The 17,054-nt window shown below is 40.8% G+C and overlaps 1 protein-coding gene across 1 annotated transcript in view; it reads right to left on the bottom strand.

Annotated features, from left to right (window-relative positions):
- DNAH10 (dynein axonemal heavy chain 10) overlaps positions 1-17,054 on the bottom strand; it is a 92,973-nt gene that overhangs the window by 25,642 nt on the left and 50,277 nt on the right. The window contains exons 44-57 of the mRNA XM_044990254.1: positions 16,200-16,319; positions 14,917-15,062; positions 14,212-14,364; positions 13,124-13,384; positions 11,707-11,879; positions 10,152-10,245; positions 8,769-8,936; positions 7,253-7,441; positions 6,398-6,569; positions 4,790-4,993; positions 4,229-4,309; positions 2,029-2,226; positions 1,156-1,317; positions 307-481 (exon numbers count right to left, since the gene is read on the bottom strand). Coding sequence (XP_044846189.1) covers positions 307-481; positions 1,156-1,317; positions 2,029-2,226; positions 4,229-4,309; positions 4,790-4,993; positions 6,398-6,569; positions 7,253-7,441; positions 8,769-8,936; positions 10,152-10,245; positions 11,707-11,879; positions 13,124-13,384; positions 14,212-14,364; positions 14,917-15,062; positions 16,200-16,319 — 2,296 coding nt within the window. The remainder of the gene's footprint in view (positions 1-306; positions 482-1,155; positions 1,318-2,028; positions 2,227-4,228; positions 4,310-4,789; positions 4,994-6,397; positions 6,570-7,252; positions 7,442-8,768; positions 8,937-10,151; positions 10,246-11,706; positions 11,880-13,123; positions 13,385-14,211; positions 14,365-14,916; positions 15,063-16,199; positions 16,320-17,054) is intronic.

The raw sequence follows: 17,054 nt of genomic DNA, 5'->3' as shown, positions 1-17,054 counted from the left end.
TACTCAGGACGGCAGAAATGTATTACAGAATAATTAGAAAGACATCAAATATTATATTGCTTTCCTGGAAGGAAGGACAGGCCTGTGGTTGACCCACAGGACTTGGAGATCCCCAAGCTCTTCCTCAGACTCCCTATGAGACCTTGACCTCTCTATCCTCAATCCCCACATCTGTCTAATAGGAATGAGCATGCCTCCTTACCTCACAGGGGTGTGTGAGGCTGAGGGTGCTAGTGCTTGTCAGGTACTTAGACCATGGACATGAATTTCTAAGAGTTTATGCTATTACAAATCAGAATTAATCACCTAATCTCTGTGACATCAGACTTGTCAAGCTTCTGCAGCTCCAGTTTAGCAGCTTCTAAAATAGGCATGGCCTCAGCCAGGGACGTCTCAGCATCCTTCTTTTCCACAGCAATGACCTTATTCTGTTCTTCTATCTCCACTGCTTTTTCTTCAGCCAATTTTTTCTTCTCCTCAGCTAAAAAGTGCGAAAGGCAGTATATAGTAAATGGCTTACTAAGATTTGTATCTAGCTAACAAACCAGGAAAAGTGCACATGGCCTAAAATCAGAAACTACCACTATGTCTAGATCACTATTAACTCATTTGGTGCTAGGTCACTGCTATTCACAGTACTCTTCCCATCACAGATAAGTTCTGGAATGCTAAGAACAACAGAACACGGTCTCCTTTCCTACTTTCTTCTTCCTGTTTGTGTCTCCTCTTTCAGAGGGGAAACAGCTCACAAATCCCCTTCTGCTCCCCGGCGCATTCACTCCATTGCCTTCCCACATCCTGCCATGCCTTTGGCTCACAAAACTCCCCTTGCTGCTACTGTCTTCTCTCACAATTTGCTCCCCAACAGTTTGGGATGGGATGTGAAGAAGAACACTGCAATGGACATTACTATGGACAGACTGCAATTGTACAGGTTGGAATTTGGTCAGAAAACAAAGGTCAACAGTCCTACTCTTGTGCTAAGTACTATGACCATTAATGATACCATGGTGGGACCTTAGGTCAGTACAGACAGAACAAGAATACCACCTATTGAATCATCAAGACCTGCGTTCTTTAAGAATTTCCCAGCCTAATACTCACCTGGCCCAACTCAGCTTAGCTTGTGGGATGACAGGAGCTTTAAATACTTGCCTATTGCTGTGTTGGTTGCTATCTCTTGTAACAAGGCCTCACAGGCAGCTGATTTTTCAGCTAATACAATCTTCTGCTCTGCAAGTTTCTCATTTAGCTCATCCAGCTGAACAGTAGCTTCCTTCAGTTTAGCTAATCCTCCTTCCAGACGTTTGCATTGTGCTTAGTGAAAAAGAGGGAGAAATATTAGTGATTGATGGAGCTATCCTACAGTGACAGACACCATTATTTAAAATGTGTCCTGTTCTGTAGGCAAAGAAATCAGTCCTTTTCTTAAAACTGCAGCAGGCCTCCCTTGCTTTTTTGCAGGGTCACAAGTTATTATGGAGCTCCAAAGAGCCCAGGCTCCTTGGTCAGTCCTCTTGTTGAGAGTGTAAAATGGTACGGAGTCCCACAAGAGTTTCCCCCTGAGCATCGGCTCAGGAGTTGCAGAACTTGGCTGAAACATGTCCCCTCTTCTCCTGTGGCACATTTTCTGTGCTTCTGCAGAAGACCAGCTCTGACTGTACGTCAACCACATTTCAATGCACTGGGCACATTTCAGTATTGATCAGAATACAGCTAACTATTCCAAGAGGAACAAAGCACATGTCACTCAGGCATCTTTATAAAACCCTGAGCTGAGTCTGAGATACCAAGTTCAAATCCATATCTAGACTCTCCCAAAGCTCAGGGATGTTTGGATAGGCTGTTCAGGCTTGGGTCCAGATAAAGACAAAGTGTCACTCAGGGAATAGCCCATTATTCAGGTAACATTCATTGGAGGGTATCTGGGTTGTATTTATTTGATTGCTTTTGCACAGATTTGCCAAGCGAAATGAGTCTGTTTAAAACATTTCAATCACATACAGTCTTAAAAAGAGAAAATCTTACCTAAAATGAACTGATTTTTCTCTTCCAGCAATTTTGAGTAAGTATTAATGAAATCAAGATAATTCTTTGGTGTAACATAGTTGCTGCGTCTCAGCTTTTGTAGAAATTTTTTACTGAAATTCCCTACAGATTCGTGCACCATGACAATGTGCTCAATCACAAACTCTGTGTGCTCTGACGGGATCAGTGGATTTTCCCCTGAAAAAAGGATATGAAAAATAAAACATCTCAAAGCCATTTAAAAGGATGCTAAGTTTCATTTATCCCCATTTTACAGCTAGGGAAACTAAGGCACGGAGAAATTAAATGACTTGCCCCAGGACAAAGAAAAGTCAGTGGCAGAGTTAAGAATAGAACCCAGGAGTCCTAACAACTGGTCTGCTCAGAGCACTAAACCATGCTGCTTCTAGGTTTGGGAGTTCTCTCTTAACTTTACCAGTATATTTAAAAAAATGTTCTTTCCCCGCACACCCCACACCCTCTGAAGAAGGCCGCAAATTTGAGTTTTGTGGGGTCTGGGATATAAGCACCCACTGTCAGATTGAGTTCAGGTATTTGCACTATAGTACAATGTACTATTTTCCAGCCATCAATTCTTTTCTAGCCTAACTCAACTCACCATCTAAACAACAAAGGACAAGAAGTTGTAGATGTGAGAGTGTAAGATTAGAGCAAATAGTCCACTGCAGTTCAAGACCAACACAACCAGATCTGCAGAGGTTAAAAACCAGGGTCTGTGCAAGTTTAAGAATCAAACACTTCTTATGGCCCCCCTATGGGAAGCTGGAATTACTTGAGAGCTGTTTAGATACATCAGACCTTTGATGTCTACCTTCTTAGCAGCAAGGAGGGAGGGAGAGTGATACTGTTTCATAACTAAAGCTCTCAAGTCCTTTTCCATTCTCCTTGCAGCCAGCTCCTGTAATCCCTTGTGCATCTGTTACTTTTTACTGCCTCTGGGTGGGATTTTCAGAAGGGCTTAAGTGCCTCCAGAGAGCAAGTCCAGGCTCCATGCTTCTCAAAACCCCAGCCTCAACCTCTAAACCACATTCATTTAAGAACCCCGAAAGGGATCTGTCTTGAAGTGAAAACCTGCTCATTGGTACTGAACCTTGTGCAGAGGACTGCAAACATCCTGCTAATGTTTGTGAGAATGCTTTATTTCACTTTCCTAGCCAGAAGATGGTCTAACTTCTTGGAAATGCAGACCTGTTAGCTTTGTTGTTTCAATTTGAATTTTAGCAAAAATAAAAATATATTTGGGGAAGCGACATATTAAAAAACCTAGAGTCTGAGAAGGGAGGATTTCACACCTGTCAGGATTTATACAGTCTGAGCAACTATAAGCAGCTAACGCTCAGCTCAGACACCTGCGCTTTTACGAGTCAACAGTGTGCCCTTGTTGCCAAGAAGGCGAATGGCATTTTGGGCTGTATAAGTAGGAGCATTGCCAGCAGATCGAGGGACATGATCATTCCCCTCTATTCAGCATTGGTGAGGCCTCATCTGGAGTACTGTGTCCAGTTTTGGGCCCCACACTACAAGAAGGATGTGAAAAAATTTGAAAGAGTCCAGCAGAGGGCAACAAAAATGATCAGAAGGCTGGAGCGCATGATTTATAAGGAGAGGCTGAGGGAACTGGGATTATTTAGTCTGCAGAAGATAAGAATGAGGAGAGATTTGATAGCTGCTTTCAGCTACCTGAAAGAGGGTTCCAAAGAGGATGGATCTAGACTGTTCTCAGTGGTACCAGATGACGGAACAAGGAGTAATGGTATCAAGTTGCAGTGGGGGAGGTTTATGTTGGATATTAGGGAAAACTTTTTCACTAGAAGGGTGGTGAAGCACAGGAATGGGTTATCTAGGAGGGTGGTGGAATCTCCTTCCTTAGAGGTTTTTAAGGTCAGGCTTGACAAAGCCCTGGCTGGGATGATTTAGTTGGGGATTGGTCCTGCTTTGAGCAGGGAGTTGGACTAGATGACCTCCTGAGATCCTGTCCAACTCTGATATTCTATGATATCTCAGTAACCATTTTTGAATGTTTTTTTAGTTGTTACACTGTTAGTTTAGACCCAAGAAGCATCCTTATCGTAAGAGCAAATAAAGAGCCTTACAATATCTTAAAGTAAGGAGTGTGTTTCTTTATACCACTGGATACACCATGAGTTTGAAGGTTAAAAGTCCCTGACATTTTACTTACCTAAAAAGCACTTGGCAACTGCGTACAAGGCTTGTGGGGGCCAGGGCAAGAACCAGTCAATACCAGTATTGTTGACAAGCCCTTAAAACAAATGAATATTGTCACCAAAACAATCCAATCCAAGCCTACCCTTCCCTTCTTCTAGCTCAGTGCATTGTTCTTTAGTACGGGATGGAATAAAACTTCTCTTATTTTCACAGCCACTCACAAGCCCCCTTTTCTCTGTAAATACCAAACCACAGGATGGAGACAATTCGAGAGTTACTGTACATTCCTGGCTCAAAGAAGTTAATTAACTGATTGTTAACTGTCTGACCCAAATATAAACTGACCTTGTAAATGTCAATCAATAATCTCCACTTATGTGTGGTAAGTAACTGTGCAAGTTCTTAATAATGAAATGCACTATGGTGTATGTTTGCCTTGATGCAGTTTAACTGCATGTTTCTCAGATATCTGCACACACCCACTGGAGAATTTGTACATAAAAGACAACTGCAGACCTGCATCCCACAGGTACACAGGGGCTAAACACTAAAGTGTTAGATTTAATATACAGACCTGGGAAATTTCTGCACCGCGTTCTCAGGGTATCACCAACTGGTGACATCCCAAGTACAATGTGAAGGTTGTTTGCACTCTTATTTACAAAATACTGCCAGACACTTTCTTTAGCAGGTCCCATTCCAGCTTTAATAGCTTCATCTCCAATCTGACTGAGTATGGAGTCTTTTTCATCGTCTGGAAAAAGTGCTGGTACAATTCCTATCACATAAAGACAGAGGAGTCACAGAAAGTTGTCAGTATGGCAAAGAGGCAGCAGGACGTAGGGAATGAGCATGGGCCCAGAAGTCAGGAAATTCCTGACTTCTAAAATTGGCTCAGCAAAAATTATTCTTAATAGCTCTGGCCAAATCACTTAATTAACCTCTCTGTGTTTCAGTCTCCCTATCTAGAAAATGGGGGCAATAATCATGGCACCTTCACATCTTACAAGGGTGTTGTGAGGAATAATTACTTCCTTTTTGTTTAGGTTTCAAACATAAAAATCATAGCTCAAAAGAGTGTCTCTTTCACCAGCAGGAGTTGGGTTGAGCTTACACAGAGCTGTCTGTGTACCTTGAAAGCTTGTCTTTTCACCAACAGAAGTTGGTTCAATAAAAGATATTACCTCCCCCACCTTGTCTCTCTGATATCCTGGGACCAACATGGCTACAACACCATTGCAAACAACATATAGGTGCTAAGTAATTTATCAGTGTTTATAATAATGTAAAATAAAATATATTTTAGAATTATTTTGATCACATGCATATGAAAAATTAAAATGCATGCTGCATCAGATTTATACATAAAATGTACCTAGTGAATATAATAATCAATCCCCATTTTAACTATCACAAACGAATGGCTACTCTATGTATTTAACAGCTGATACAGACAGACATCAGGACAGGGTTAGACAAACAAACAGACAGACACAGAGACACACACACACATACGGGAGACAAGGAAAGAGGACACAAGAAAGAGACTAGGTGTGATCTTTGTAATAGAGATTCTCAAACTGGGGGCTGTGGAGCACTGGTGGTTCACAGAGCACTTGGTGGTGGTCTATGGAAAGAGGATGGTCACATGGTGTTTTCTCCTCCTCATTTTAGCTGCTAAATGCATTAAAATATGCTAAAAATACATCTTAAGATGTACTTTTCCATGCAAGCTCTTGCTGTAGTTTCCATGGGGATGTTATTCAATTGCCAGTGAGAGGGGGCGTGTCCCTCTGGATTGTGAATGGGATCAAAGATGTCCATGAGACAATCTCTATTAAGATATAGTCCCCATTAGGGAACAGTTTGAGAATTCTGGGTCAAGCACCATGGCCAGGGCAAAATAACCATTCTAGCCCACTAACCCTACCCAGGCATATGTATATGGCCATGTGGGGATGCAGAAAAGCTATAACCAAAGCCAAGGTTATTTCAGGCAATATTTAAAGAAACAGTGTTTTTGCCCTCAGACTGAAACATGAACTCCAGCATCAGAGGACACAGTATGAATAGGAAACATTAATATTTAAAAGCTACATTTGTCTGGTGGCTCGAGCAAAGGTGCATTTTTGATTGTGCATTGCAAGTATTTACAGATTAGCAATCAATCTTCCTTCATCACCTGAAGTTAACATATTGTTGATGAGTTCCAGAAAACCTTCTTCTGCCACATGGGCATCTGTAAACAGGAAAATCATCGACTTGTTCTCAATACCAAGCTTTATATACAATGTTTTTAAGTCTTCACGGAAATTATTTTCTCCATATCCTCGACTCAGAACAATTTCAAACACCTAATAATGCAACATAGAAATACACTTGAAAGACACAGAATATTGTAGAGATGGGCCAACAACATGATTTTGAATCTGGAACTCAACTTCCCCAGGGTTCTGGTTTGGTCCTATAACTAGTAAACATATAATGTGAAAGTAAAATGGTGACAAAATATTTACTGCTCTGTATTCTCTTTAAACTATTCCATTCCCACAATCCTCCAGGCTTGGAACCTCAAAATCATTTTGGACTTCTCCCTCTCCTTTGTTTCCCCACCTTCTTCTTTAGATGTTTGTACATCACTGGGCACAATGAGGCCTCGCTGGTGCCTCCGAGAACTACTCCACTACAGATAAATAACAACAGTAGTAGTTAAAGGCTACTGATTTTTCACTTAGATCTCCAAAACCCACCCTGTACTTTCTGCTCCCAACCACAAAAACCCAGGTTCAAGACCTCATAATTTTCCATGCCAAATCACTGTGACCTCCTATCTCGAGCCTCCGAATGCTCACCTCACCCCTTTTAATCTCTCCAGAGAGCAGCTATTATCCTGATTTTGATTTCACTCATTTTCCTTCATTGTCTGCATCAGGCTTAATTTCTGTGACCTCCCCTTCAAGGCTCTACTCAATTTAGGGACCACCCGCCATTTTTCTGTCCTCAACCCCTTTCAGTGAAAATGTGCAATCCCACAGACCTCACATCTAGCTGTATATGCAGCCAGTCTTGCCAGGGACTGTTTTCCTGAGCCTCCCACTCCTACGAGCAGGGCATGGCCACGATCCATCCGTATAACGCGATGCACGCGGGTTAAATGCTCCAAAGCATCATCAAAAAGCACCAGATTCATTTTCGTATTAACTTCATTGTACTCTTCAAGAATCTCCTGTAAAGCCAATTTGTTAGACAGTTAACAACAGAAATGGGAAATGCTGAAAAGGTTAATAAACAAACGTAATGTAATAATTTATTTAGAAGCATTATTACACAAAAGGACATTGAGAAAAAATAGATTATCAGAAAGATTTTAGCATTTGGGATTTCTTCAGCTCATGGAATAGGTAGATGGTCACTGATTTCTACTATTTCATACCCAAACCTACTGCCAATGGAAACTATATGAGCATAACAAGGGGTGAATAGACACTTTAATGGTTCCAAACAAGTTTACTTCACACAAAGAACAAACAAAAACCTGCACTGGAATATTATGAAAAATGGGCACTATTTATTTACTTTGGAAATGTTTCAGTCTCGTGGATAAATCTGTTTAAAATCTAATCCAAAATTGAGTTAAACTGAGTTACCTACACCTGTTCTTGAATCCCCCTACCAATTTTTCTTGCTTTACAATCAGTATTTTCCTATTTGTAAAATGTTTTTCTCTTCCCTTTTGCTATGTGAAAGACTCACACAAACAGCAGGGGAAACTACAACTCAATGAGGAAAGAGTGAAAATGACTATATGCAAAGCACGCTCACGCACAAAGTAAACAAACTGATAAAATTGGGGGAAATGCTTTTCTCTCTCTAATCCTTTTCAGTTTGAGTGCTCTCAGCTGTTATTAGTCACAAAAGGGGGAAACATTCAGACTGAAATGTGACTTTTCTGTTTCTCTTAAAAAAAAAATCATGTTTTTAAAACTTGAATTACATACTGCATGTGAGCCCAGAATGTCGCCAATTTAGGTTTTAGTTAAATGTCAGAACGCATGCAGATTAAATGAAGTGAATACTACTTTTTTGTAGCTTTTAGTTCGGAAAATTGTCGAAGCCTGAATGTACCACAGGTGGCATGGCATCATAGAAATGTAGGCCTGTGAGGAACCTGGAGAGGTCATCTAGTCCATCCATCTATGTTAATAATCACCCACCTAAAGGGCAAACTGTTGTCAACTATGGGTATGTCAACACTGCAAATACAAACCCAAGCTGGCCCGTGCCAGCTGACTGGGGCTCAGAGGGCTTGCTAAGAGGCTGTAGATGTTTGGATTTGGGCTGGAGTCTGAGCTCTGGGACCTCCTGCCTCACAGGGTTCTAGAGCCCAGGCTCCAAACCTGAACCCGAATGCCTACATTGCAATTAAACAGCCCCACAAGCCTGAGCCCCGCTAGTACGAATCAGTTGGCACAGGCCAGTATGGGTTTTTATAGCTATACCATATTAGTTCATACAGACAGACTCAGACACAGATGTTGGTTAAAGCACTATACCTGAAAGAGAGCTTTTGCTGCATCATAGTCCTGGATGTCTTCATAAACACGAGGTTCCTCTTCATTCAGTGCCATTCTGAAGTCTCCAAAAAGAATAGGGTCTCTCATGGCCTGCTCTAAATCATCTTTGTAATGCTCTTGAATCAAGGCTTGTATATGCTCTTGTACCTTGAAGTGTATCAGAGCAAACAGGTAAAATGATGCAAGGAGTTCTGAATTCAGGAACACTAGCGGGGCCTGATCCTGCAAACTCTTACCCATGAGCTATTTGATTGATTTCAATGAAGCTACTGGCACAAATACAATATCTGCCGAATTGGACTCTACTAGCATTGTGAGTTTATCCTCTAAAACCATGCAGTATATACAAGCAGCCCAGACACTACTGATGCCAGTGAGCTGCACAGGCTTAACAGAGAGCAGAATATGCCCACTATAAAAAACACTATCATTATTCTGGTAAAAATCACATACCATCCTTCACTCTTATAGTTAGTTCTGATGTCATTCCACCAGTGTCGCCAAGAGTTCATTCACTCTTGTAATGCATTATGTAGACACATACTGTTTACAGCACACACATATGCATATAAATATAAATGCATTTATATACACATACATTATATAGAATTGGATGCAAACATATCAAAGTGTAAGGAGATTTAGCACATCAAAATGTTTTTTCTTATCCAAATATTTTATGGTATTAAACAAGAAATTGTGAGCTCTCCATCCTGCAGCCCTTGCAGAGACAAAATTTCCATTGGGCCAGTGTATAGCTGCCTGCCTAACTTCATAGTTTTTAATACTGATTTTCACCAGTTTATCTCAGGGCCTGATGCTAACCCTTAATCAGGTAAAACTCACGATTGGGACTGGTAAGCTTCAGGACTCAATACTGTAGAGCAATATTGAGATGATGGTAACCATGCCAATGAAGCATAAAGTCACAGAGTTTAAGGCCAGAAGATCATCTAGGATGACCTCTTGTAGATGCATGAATAGTTCATGGAGTCAGCAGAAGCCTAACACGCATGCAGCACTTCATTCAGCATTCCAGTGCTATGTTTTATATATCTAATGCCTGTAATGCCCACAAGTTTGTTAACATCACAGTAAAATCATAGATTAAATGACCTTTTGGCCGTCTGTGGGTTTGTTCACTTATTCTTTTGTAGACAGCTGCTAACCTTTTTCATGGTTTTTACATCAGTGGGCTATGTTTAAATCAATTACATTGGTGTAAAACTGGAGTGATGCAGTGGTGAATCAGGCCTGCAGTTTGATTTCAAGACTGTAGTGGAACAGTTGTTAACATTACTATTTTAAACTAATTCCCATATTAATATAAATGATTACTAGTAAATGGAAGAAGTTACTCACCAGTGTCTTGTCTACTTCATTGATCAATCTGTCATGGAAAACTCTCAGGCACTCATTTCTCCAGACTCGCACCATCTGTGTGACTGTTTGGAACCTATATCGAAGTTAAAGTATCAGACTGCACCAAATCAGTGGACACAACAAATAAGGTCATGTGGTTAATAGCGCTGTATTCAAATCAGGACCTGTTTCCTTTTTCACTGGAAAGAGTAACTTTATCTACAGAGATCATATTTTACAGTGTTTGTCATCAGGAACAATTTCATAATTCAGGATTTTCTAATCTTCTTTATTTCCCTAAGTGATGTATCTACAATGAAAGGCAAAACAGAGACAACTGCATCTATGCATTGGTTCTTTTTTTACCTACCTAAAAAAAAAAAGAGAGAGAGAGAGAGATCTACATAGCTTTTCACATAGCCCAATCACTGATTAATTTTATCCTCAATTTAATTTGATTAAAACCTCAGTAATCAAATACTTTTACTTTTACCCTTCATTCTCAGCAATGCTGTTCAGGAAAAAGTACTGGTTAATTTGGCTATAAAAAGTTCCCATTTAGGTCCCAATTCAGCAAAACATTTAATCATATGCTTCAATTTGTCCTAGTCAACAAATCACTTAAGCACATGCATGTGCTTAAACCCCACTGACTGAAGTACAGGCCTAAAGTTCTGTGCTTAAGTACTTTGCTGAACTGTGTTGGACTGCTGAATCAGGCCCTTAATTATTAAAGAAAAGGCCACAACACTTAATGGGACGGAAGAAAAAAAGAGTCAATGATATTCAAAGATGCTTTACAGACATTTGCTACTGGCTTCATTAGCACTGCCGTGCACTATGCAACCTGGAGGTCAGGCGGATAACAAGATAAACCATTAATTTACTCAAAGCAATAGGATGCAACTTGACTGAAATAAGAAAAAGGCATTGCAATCAAAATGAAGATCAAAGGTGTAGCATAGCAGAAGCCGGGTAGCTGAAAGTAAGTATTGACACAGCATCCATAACCTATGCCATTACAGATAGGCAAAGGCATATTGACATGGGTTGACTTAAATGTCAGTCTTAAACAGGTCATAACTGAACAGCTGAGAATTATGCTAGAGCGAAGAACTCTCCGCTGGGGTAAAGCTGGCAGAACAGACCCCTGACCAAGTGCCCCCCCTTACCATGGCATGGAGGGTGTGTCAGGAAAAGAAGGTGGTGTATCAGAGCACAGTGATCCTCAGATGGCATACAGTTTCTTAGGGACTATATGCTGCTGGAAGTAAATCAGAGAAACTCCTAGACCTCTCTAACTCACACCACAGCTGAGAATGGTCCAGACACCCCCTTACTATCAGGAAGCTGTATCTGACTCCCTGATGCCCAACTGTCCTGAGCAAAGCACAGCTCAGCTGCAAGAGAAAAGCTACCCCTTATTATCTCCTATTTATGTGACTGCTACATGTGGGTGTTTTCCAGATAGCAAAACTGCCTCGCACTGGGCCAACTCCTAAATGCGTGTAGTTCCACTGAAGTCAATATTTCTAAACATTTTTTCTCCACTTACCGCTCTGGGGTTGTAAGAACAAGTCCATTGTAGACTCTGGAGAGATCACGCAGATTAAAAATATAATGGAATTTGGAAGGAGTTGGGGGTAGATCCCGGACAATCGCTTTATAAAGTTCCAAAGTACAGACCGTCATCTTGTCAGCGATCGCTGCTACAGAGTCATTAAAAATCTGCAAACACGAGAAAGGCAAGACTTCTTCATGAGACTGATCGAGGAGAAATGTGTTTCATCAAACATACTCCACTTTCCTACTTCTCTACCCCTACTTGATAGATTTAAAATAAGTCAGTGCAAGATAAAATGTTCTTCAGAAATTCAGTGTATAATGTAACGTGTGCATCTGACATTCAGTCTAGCTATTTTATTATTTAGATTGTAAACTCTTTGGTGCAGGGACCATCTTTTTGTTCTGTGTTTGTACCGCACCTAGCACAATGGGATTCTAGTCCCATGACTGGTGCTCCTAGTCACTACCACAATACGGATAATAAATAATATTCTCATATATAAAATTGCAATTTCATGTGCTCAGTGATGCAGTTTAATGCATTGTATTTAATTTTCTGTGTTTCTTTTCAAGTCAATATTTTGTAGATCTTTGTGCATTTACAGTAACTGGCTACAGACAGCTATGAAAACCATCAATTTACAAATTATCTTCCGGCTTAAAAGTGTATTGCCCAATATGTATCAATTCAGCACAAGGTGATCACTCTTTACTAATTTTTTACTAGCAACATTCTTTGAGCAGCTACAAAAAACACTTACTTTATAGAGAATTTCAGGGTGGGTTTTCTTTTCTGATTTTAATAATACTTTAGTATTTATATTATTTGAAGACCAACAAACACATTTAAAAAGCCCACTACAAGGAGAGAAGAAAGAGGAGGGAAAGGAGAAGAGAAAAGTGTATAAGGTTCTAAAATGAATCAGAATAATTAATGTGGAGAAATGAAAATAATATGCAAAACTGTCAGCAGCAACGTGGGGCCTGATCCAAAAGTCTACATTGAAGTCCATGGAAAGACTCCAACGATTTCAGTGCGTCTGTGGACGAGGACCATGGTGGCTAACAAAATCTCTTAGTAGAGTGATAACAATATTGCCAGTCTGAAGTGCGACATTATTGTTTGCTGTGACTTCAAAACACTTTGCCTTCCCAGGCAAGTTATTCCCTATTTGGAGCCAAATTCTTCCCTTGGATGCATGAGGCTCTCCCAACTTGAATGAAGACCCAGGTAACTATCTGAGTGCCCAATAATAACAGTCTCCAAGCTGTAAGGAAAAGATTTGCCACAAACAGGAAGAGGGGAAATCATTAAAAGAAACACTTTCAAGTTCTGTAATTTCATGGAAGATAAAACTAATTAAAAATAACAATCCTATGAAGCCTTTTAAATCAATTCAAATTACCTCAGTGTGACCTTTCAGGATGGAGGCATAAATCAAATGCAAGGATGCCTCAGAAGGAAAAGGTACATTGAAAACACTGAAGAGTGAAACAAATCGAGGGTCAACTTCATTACGACCTCCTCCAGCTTTGCCCATGGCAGCAATAAAGCCAAGGTCTCGAAGACTCTTACAATTCATCTCCTTACCACGGTCATATAAGGAACCTTTTTCCAAGAGCAACTTCAACAAGGCAATTGGTTGCTGTGTGCCATATTCATCAACCTTTGTGAAAAAGGAAAGAGCCAACATATTTCAGTCACAGCATGTCTGAGTCGCCTGTAACTACTTTGAGCAGAAAATCATTGGCTCCATATTCAATAGAACATTATCATATCTAAGTGACGTTTTGTAGGGCTTTGGGCACTCATTGTCATTCTGATTGTTTCCAGTGGGGAAAGCACCTCATGTTGCTGATGAGTGACATACACATACACCCCTGCCAAGCTTTTGGAGAGATATGGATGGGTTCTAAGGAAGTCACGTCCCGCCAATGTCAACCAGAGGGAGGGTCAGTGTGTCACAGGAATTTTAAGCGCAAGAAGAAAGGAAGATCCTAATGACAAAAGAGGCCACTCAATGCAATCTGCCACCATGGACAAAACTTCAGTGTGATGCTCCCCTTCTTATAAGCCTAGGGCAGCAGATTTGGCCCAGCCATCCCTCTGGCATGATGAAGGGGTGGCTGGGCCAAATTTGGGTGAGCGGCATTGCAACCTTGCACACTCAGTCACAATGCCACTCAAATTTGACCCAGCCACCCCTCTGTCATGGGGGGGCCCTAGGCAGCTGCCTCGTTTGACTATAGATAGAGCGACCCCGAGATGGCAGCCTATCCACCAAAAAAAGATACATTTTTAAAGTTTAAGAATGATATTGTAATAGCAATGAAATATTTACGGCGCTCAGAGGTCCAAACCTTAGAAATTGGAAGATACAAAGCTGAAGTCCAAGTATGTATAATGAACCCGGTTGCACTTGTGCATTAATGGACCACAAGAATGCAGCCTATCATCTCCTTATGTTATACTGCAAACAGGGTGGCAGCTTACCCTTGGCATGTTCATATCATCCATGAAAACCAGGAGGCGCTTTCCCATAGGGGGCCCATAAGTATCCTTAGTACGTTTCTCTACATTTGCTTCCAAGTTTCTCTGAATATCCATTGATGTTGTGCGAGAAGAAAAGTTAATTATTAGCAGCACCTACACAGGAAGAAAAACTTGATCAAAATGGTTTTTTAAAATATTTTAAATGGCATTTTTTAGACAATGTTCTTCACGTTTGACAATATGAAAAAAATAGCACACCAGCTGTACATTGAAAACCATTCTGGTCTGGCTATTCACTTAGTATATAGCCGGTATCATTTTGGGGGTTCAGTAAGACCGCAAGATGATCATTTGATAAACGCATTTTTACCTTATAAAAAACTGAATCTCTATTTAAGAATAACTATATTAATTCAATGCCTTTGATCCTGAAGGATCCCAAAATATTTTAGATACTTAGGACCTGGCAATCAAAACCGTGCAACCAAGTGGAGCCTCATGAAAGTCAAGGAAGCCGTGCACAGACTCAGGGCCCTACCAGTGCAAATCCAGTTGTTGAATCCGGGTTTTAAACTGGAGGTATTATTTCACCCACCACTGAAATGCAGCCACCTCTGGGGTGAAATGCAACTATTTAACAACATACAACATGAGAAAGAGGAAGACACAAGTTTTATAAACAGAACAGAATCCACGAATACATACATTAGTGTCTTGGTTTAGGTTTTTTAGAAATGTTTGTGTAGTTGCAGTCTTAGAAGTACCAGATTCACCAACAAGAACAACAGGGTGTTTGATTTTTACCATCTGTTCTAACAACCATGTAGTGCGTGTTGTATCCACAGTAGGAACTATTAAAAAAAAAGAGTAAAAGATCAATTTAAAATGCAGCAGAGCTGGAGGTTTTGCATATGTAAGCACTGATGGTGCAAACCTATAATGTGTTAACATACAGCAGCATAAAAAGTGTAATCTGAAACAGCAGATAAGTAACCGTATTTAAGAACAACCTTAACTGCACAACCCTCTCTTTTCAACATTTATTGTGGAAACTTTATTCATATGTGTTGAAATAGATTACATTCATCCTATGCACAGATCCAGCAAAAAGCTTGCACACCATTTAAGCCCCACTTAACCCCTATTTTGAGGATTTAGCTGGGATTTATGAAGGCCTTTTGCTTGAGCTCTGCAGAGGTGAATTTTGCAGTGTTCTTTTTGCACAGTGTTCTTTTTTTCCTTGTTCTTTACATTAAGATGTATCATGAATATTGGTTTTCCACATTCCTCATTTTACTGAAGGGTTTTGACAAGATCCTTGAAGAACCTGGAGGGTGACATCCCACAAGGCTAAAGCTCCCACTGAGAGGGAAGGGGTGTTGAGTCTAAGGCTGTGTCTACATTTAAAACTCTACAGTGCCACAGCTGCAGCTGCACCAATGCAACACTTCAACGTAAAAAACTTACTATAGCGACAGGAAGGGTTGTCCCATCACTGTAGTTAATCGACCTACCCAAGAGGCAGTAGCTAGCTGGACTGAAGAATTCTTCCATTGACCTAGTGTTGGCTATTTGGGGACTTAGATTGGCTTAACTATGTCACTCAGCAGCGTGTGGATTATTCAGTCCTGAGTGACATGTAGATGTGTAGACTAGCCCAGCTGTCTAAGGTAACAGTCTATTATGATGTCACCATTCAAACCCCCCTAAGACCTTGCTGGAGTCCTCCAGCATGAAGAAGGATATCAAAGCCTATTACTTCTAATGGGAAAAACAGGCAAAAAAAGAAAAACCACTTCCAGTAAACTTTAAGGCTATTGTTGTATATCACAAAGGAGCAGTAAAGAGCAAAATAATTTTTTTTGCCTTGTCATTCATCTTCACTTCCTGAATGAAACATCCCAGAATGGAATCCTGCACTGCACAGGTTATTTATTACTAGATGGCTACAGATAGCACATTTTAGATTAAAGGATAGCAACACTTACCTAGAATGTCAATAAATTTCACATCAAGCTTATGAAAGTATTGAGGAACTAGTTTGCTCCAAGGTACCCACTTTTTTTGACACCCATCAAAATGAAAGTCATACAAAGTTGGAAGCTGACCTGCAATATACAGTGTGGTTCTCATTTAACAACTGAAGATCATCTGAGACAGAGAAATATTTTAGGAGAAACATCAGTTGACTAAGATAAATGTGCAGGGTGAGATTTTGTAATAAGAGGTGCAGCACAGAACTCGCAGCCTGGGGGAGTGTCCTATCATATCTTTAAGTCACTTTGGTGCCCTCCCAATCTTGGGTTACTCCAGGGGCTAGAGGGGCCCTGCTGGCCTCTCTAAGTCATTTGAGGGACAAGGTGGATAAGGTAATATATTTTATTGGCCCAACTTCTGTTGGTGAGAGAGACAAGCTTTCAAGCTTATACACAGCTCTGCTTCAGGCCACCTCTCTGTAAGCTTGAAAACTTGTGTCTCTCACCAACAGAATTTGATCCAATAAAAGGTATTGCCTCACCTACCTTGTCGCTCTAATATCCTGGGACCAACATGGCTATAACAACACTACATGTCTACATTATGGCAGTCTCCCCAGACTTCCCACGGCCATAGTGATCACTGCCTAGAGTCTCTGCAGCGCTGAGTGCTGAGGCCTCCCTGACATGCTGTTCCTACCCGAGCCCCCAGAACACTGCTATCCCAGGACTTGCAAGGGGGACCCTCAGGAGCAGCCTTATGGCTGTCTTCCACAGTGCCTCCTGCCTGGGCAATCCTCCCCTGGGTGGAACTCTTCTCAGAGCGTGGGTCAGTACTTGAGAGTCATTCAAAGTCAATAGTAGCAG

The sequence above is a fragment of the Mauremys mutica genome, chromosome 16 (assembly GCF_020497125.1).
Source record: "Mauremys mutica isolate MM-2020 ecotype Southern chromosome 16, ASM2049712v1, whole genome shotgun sequence".
Classification (NCBI taxonomy): Eukaryota; Metazoa; Chordata; order Testudines; family Geoemydidae; genus Mauremys; species Mauremys mutica.
Note: the sequence above shows the minus strand (reverse complement) of the source record. Positions and strands in the feature narration are given on the sequence as shown.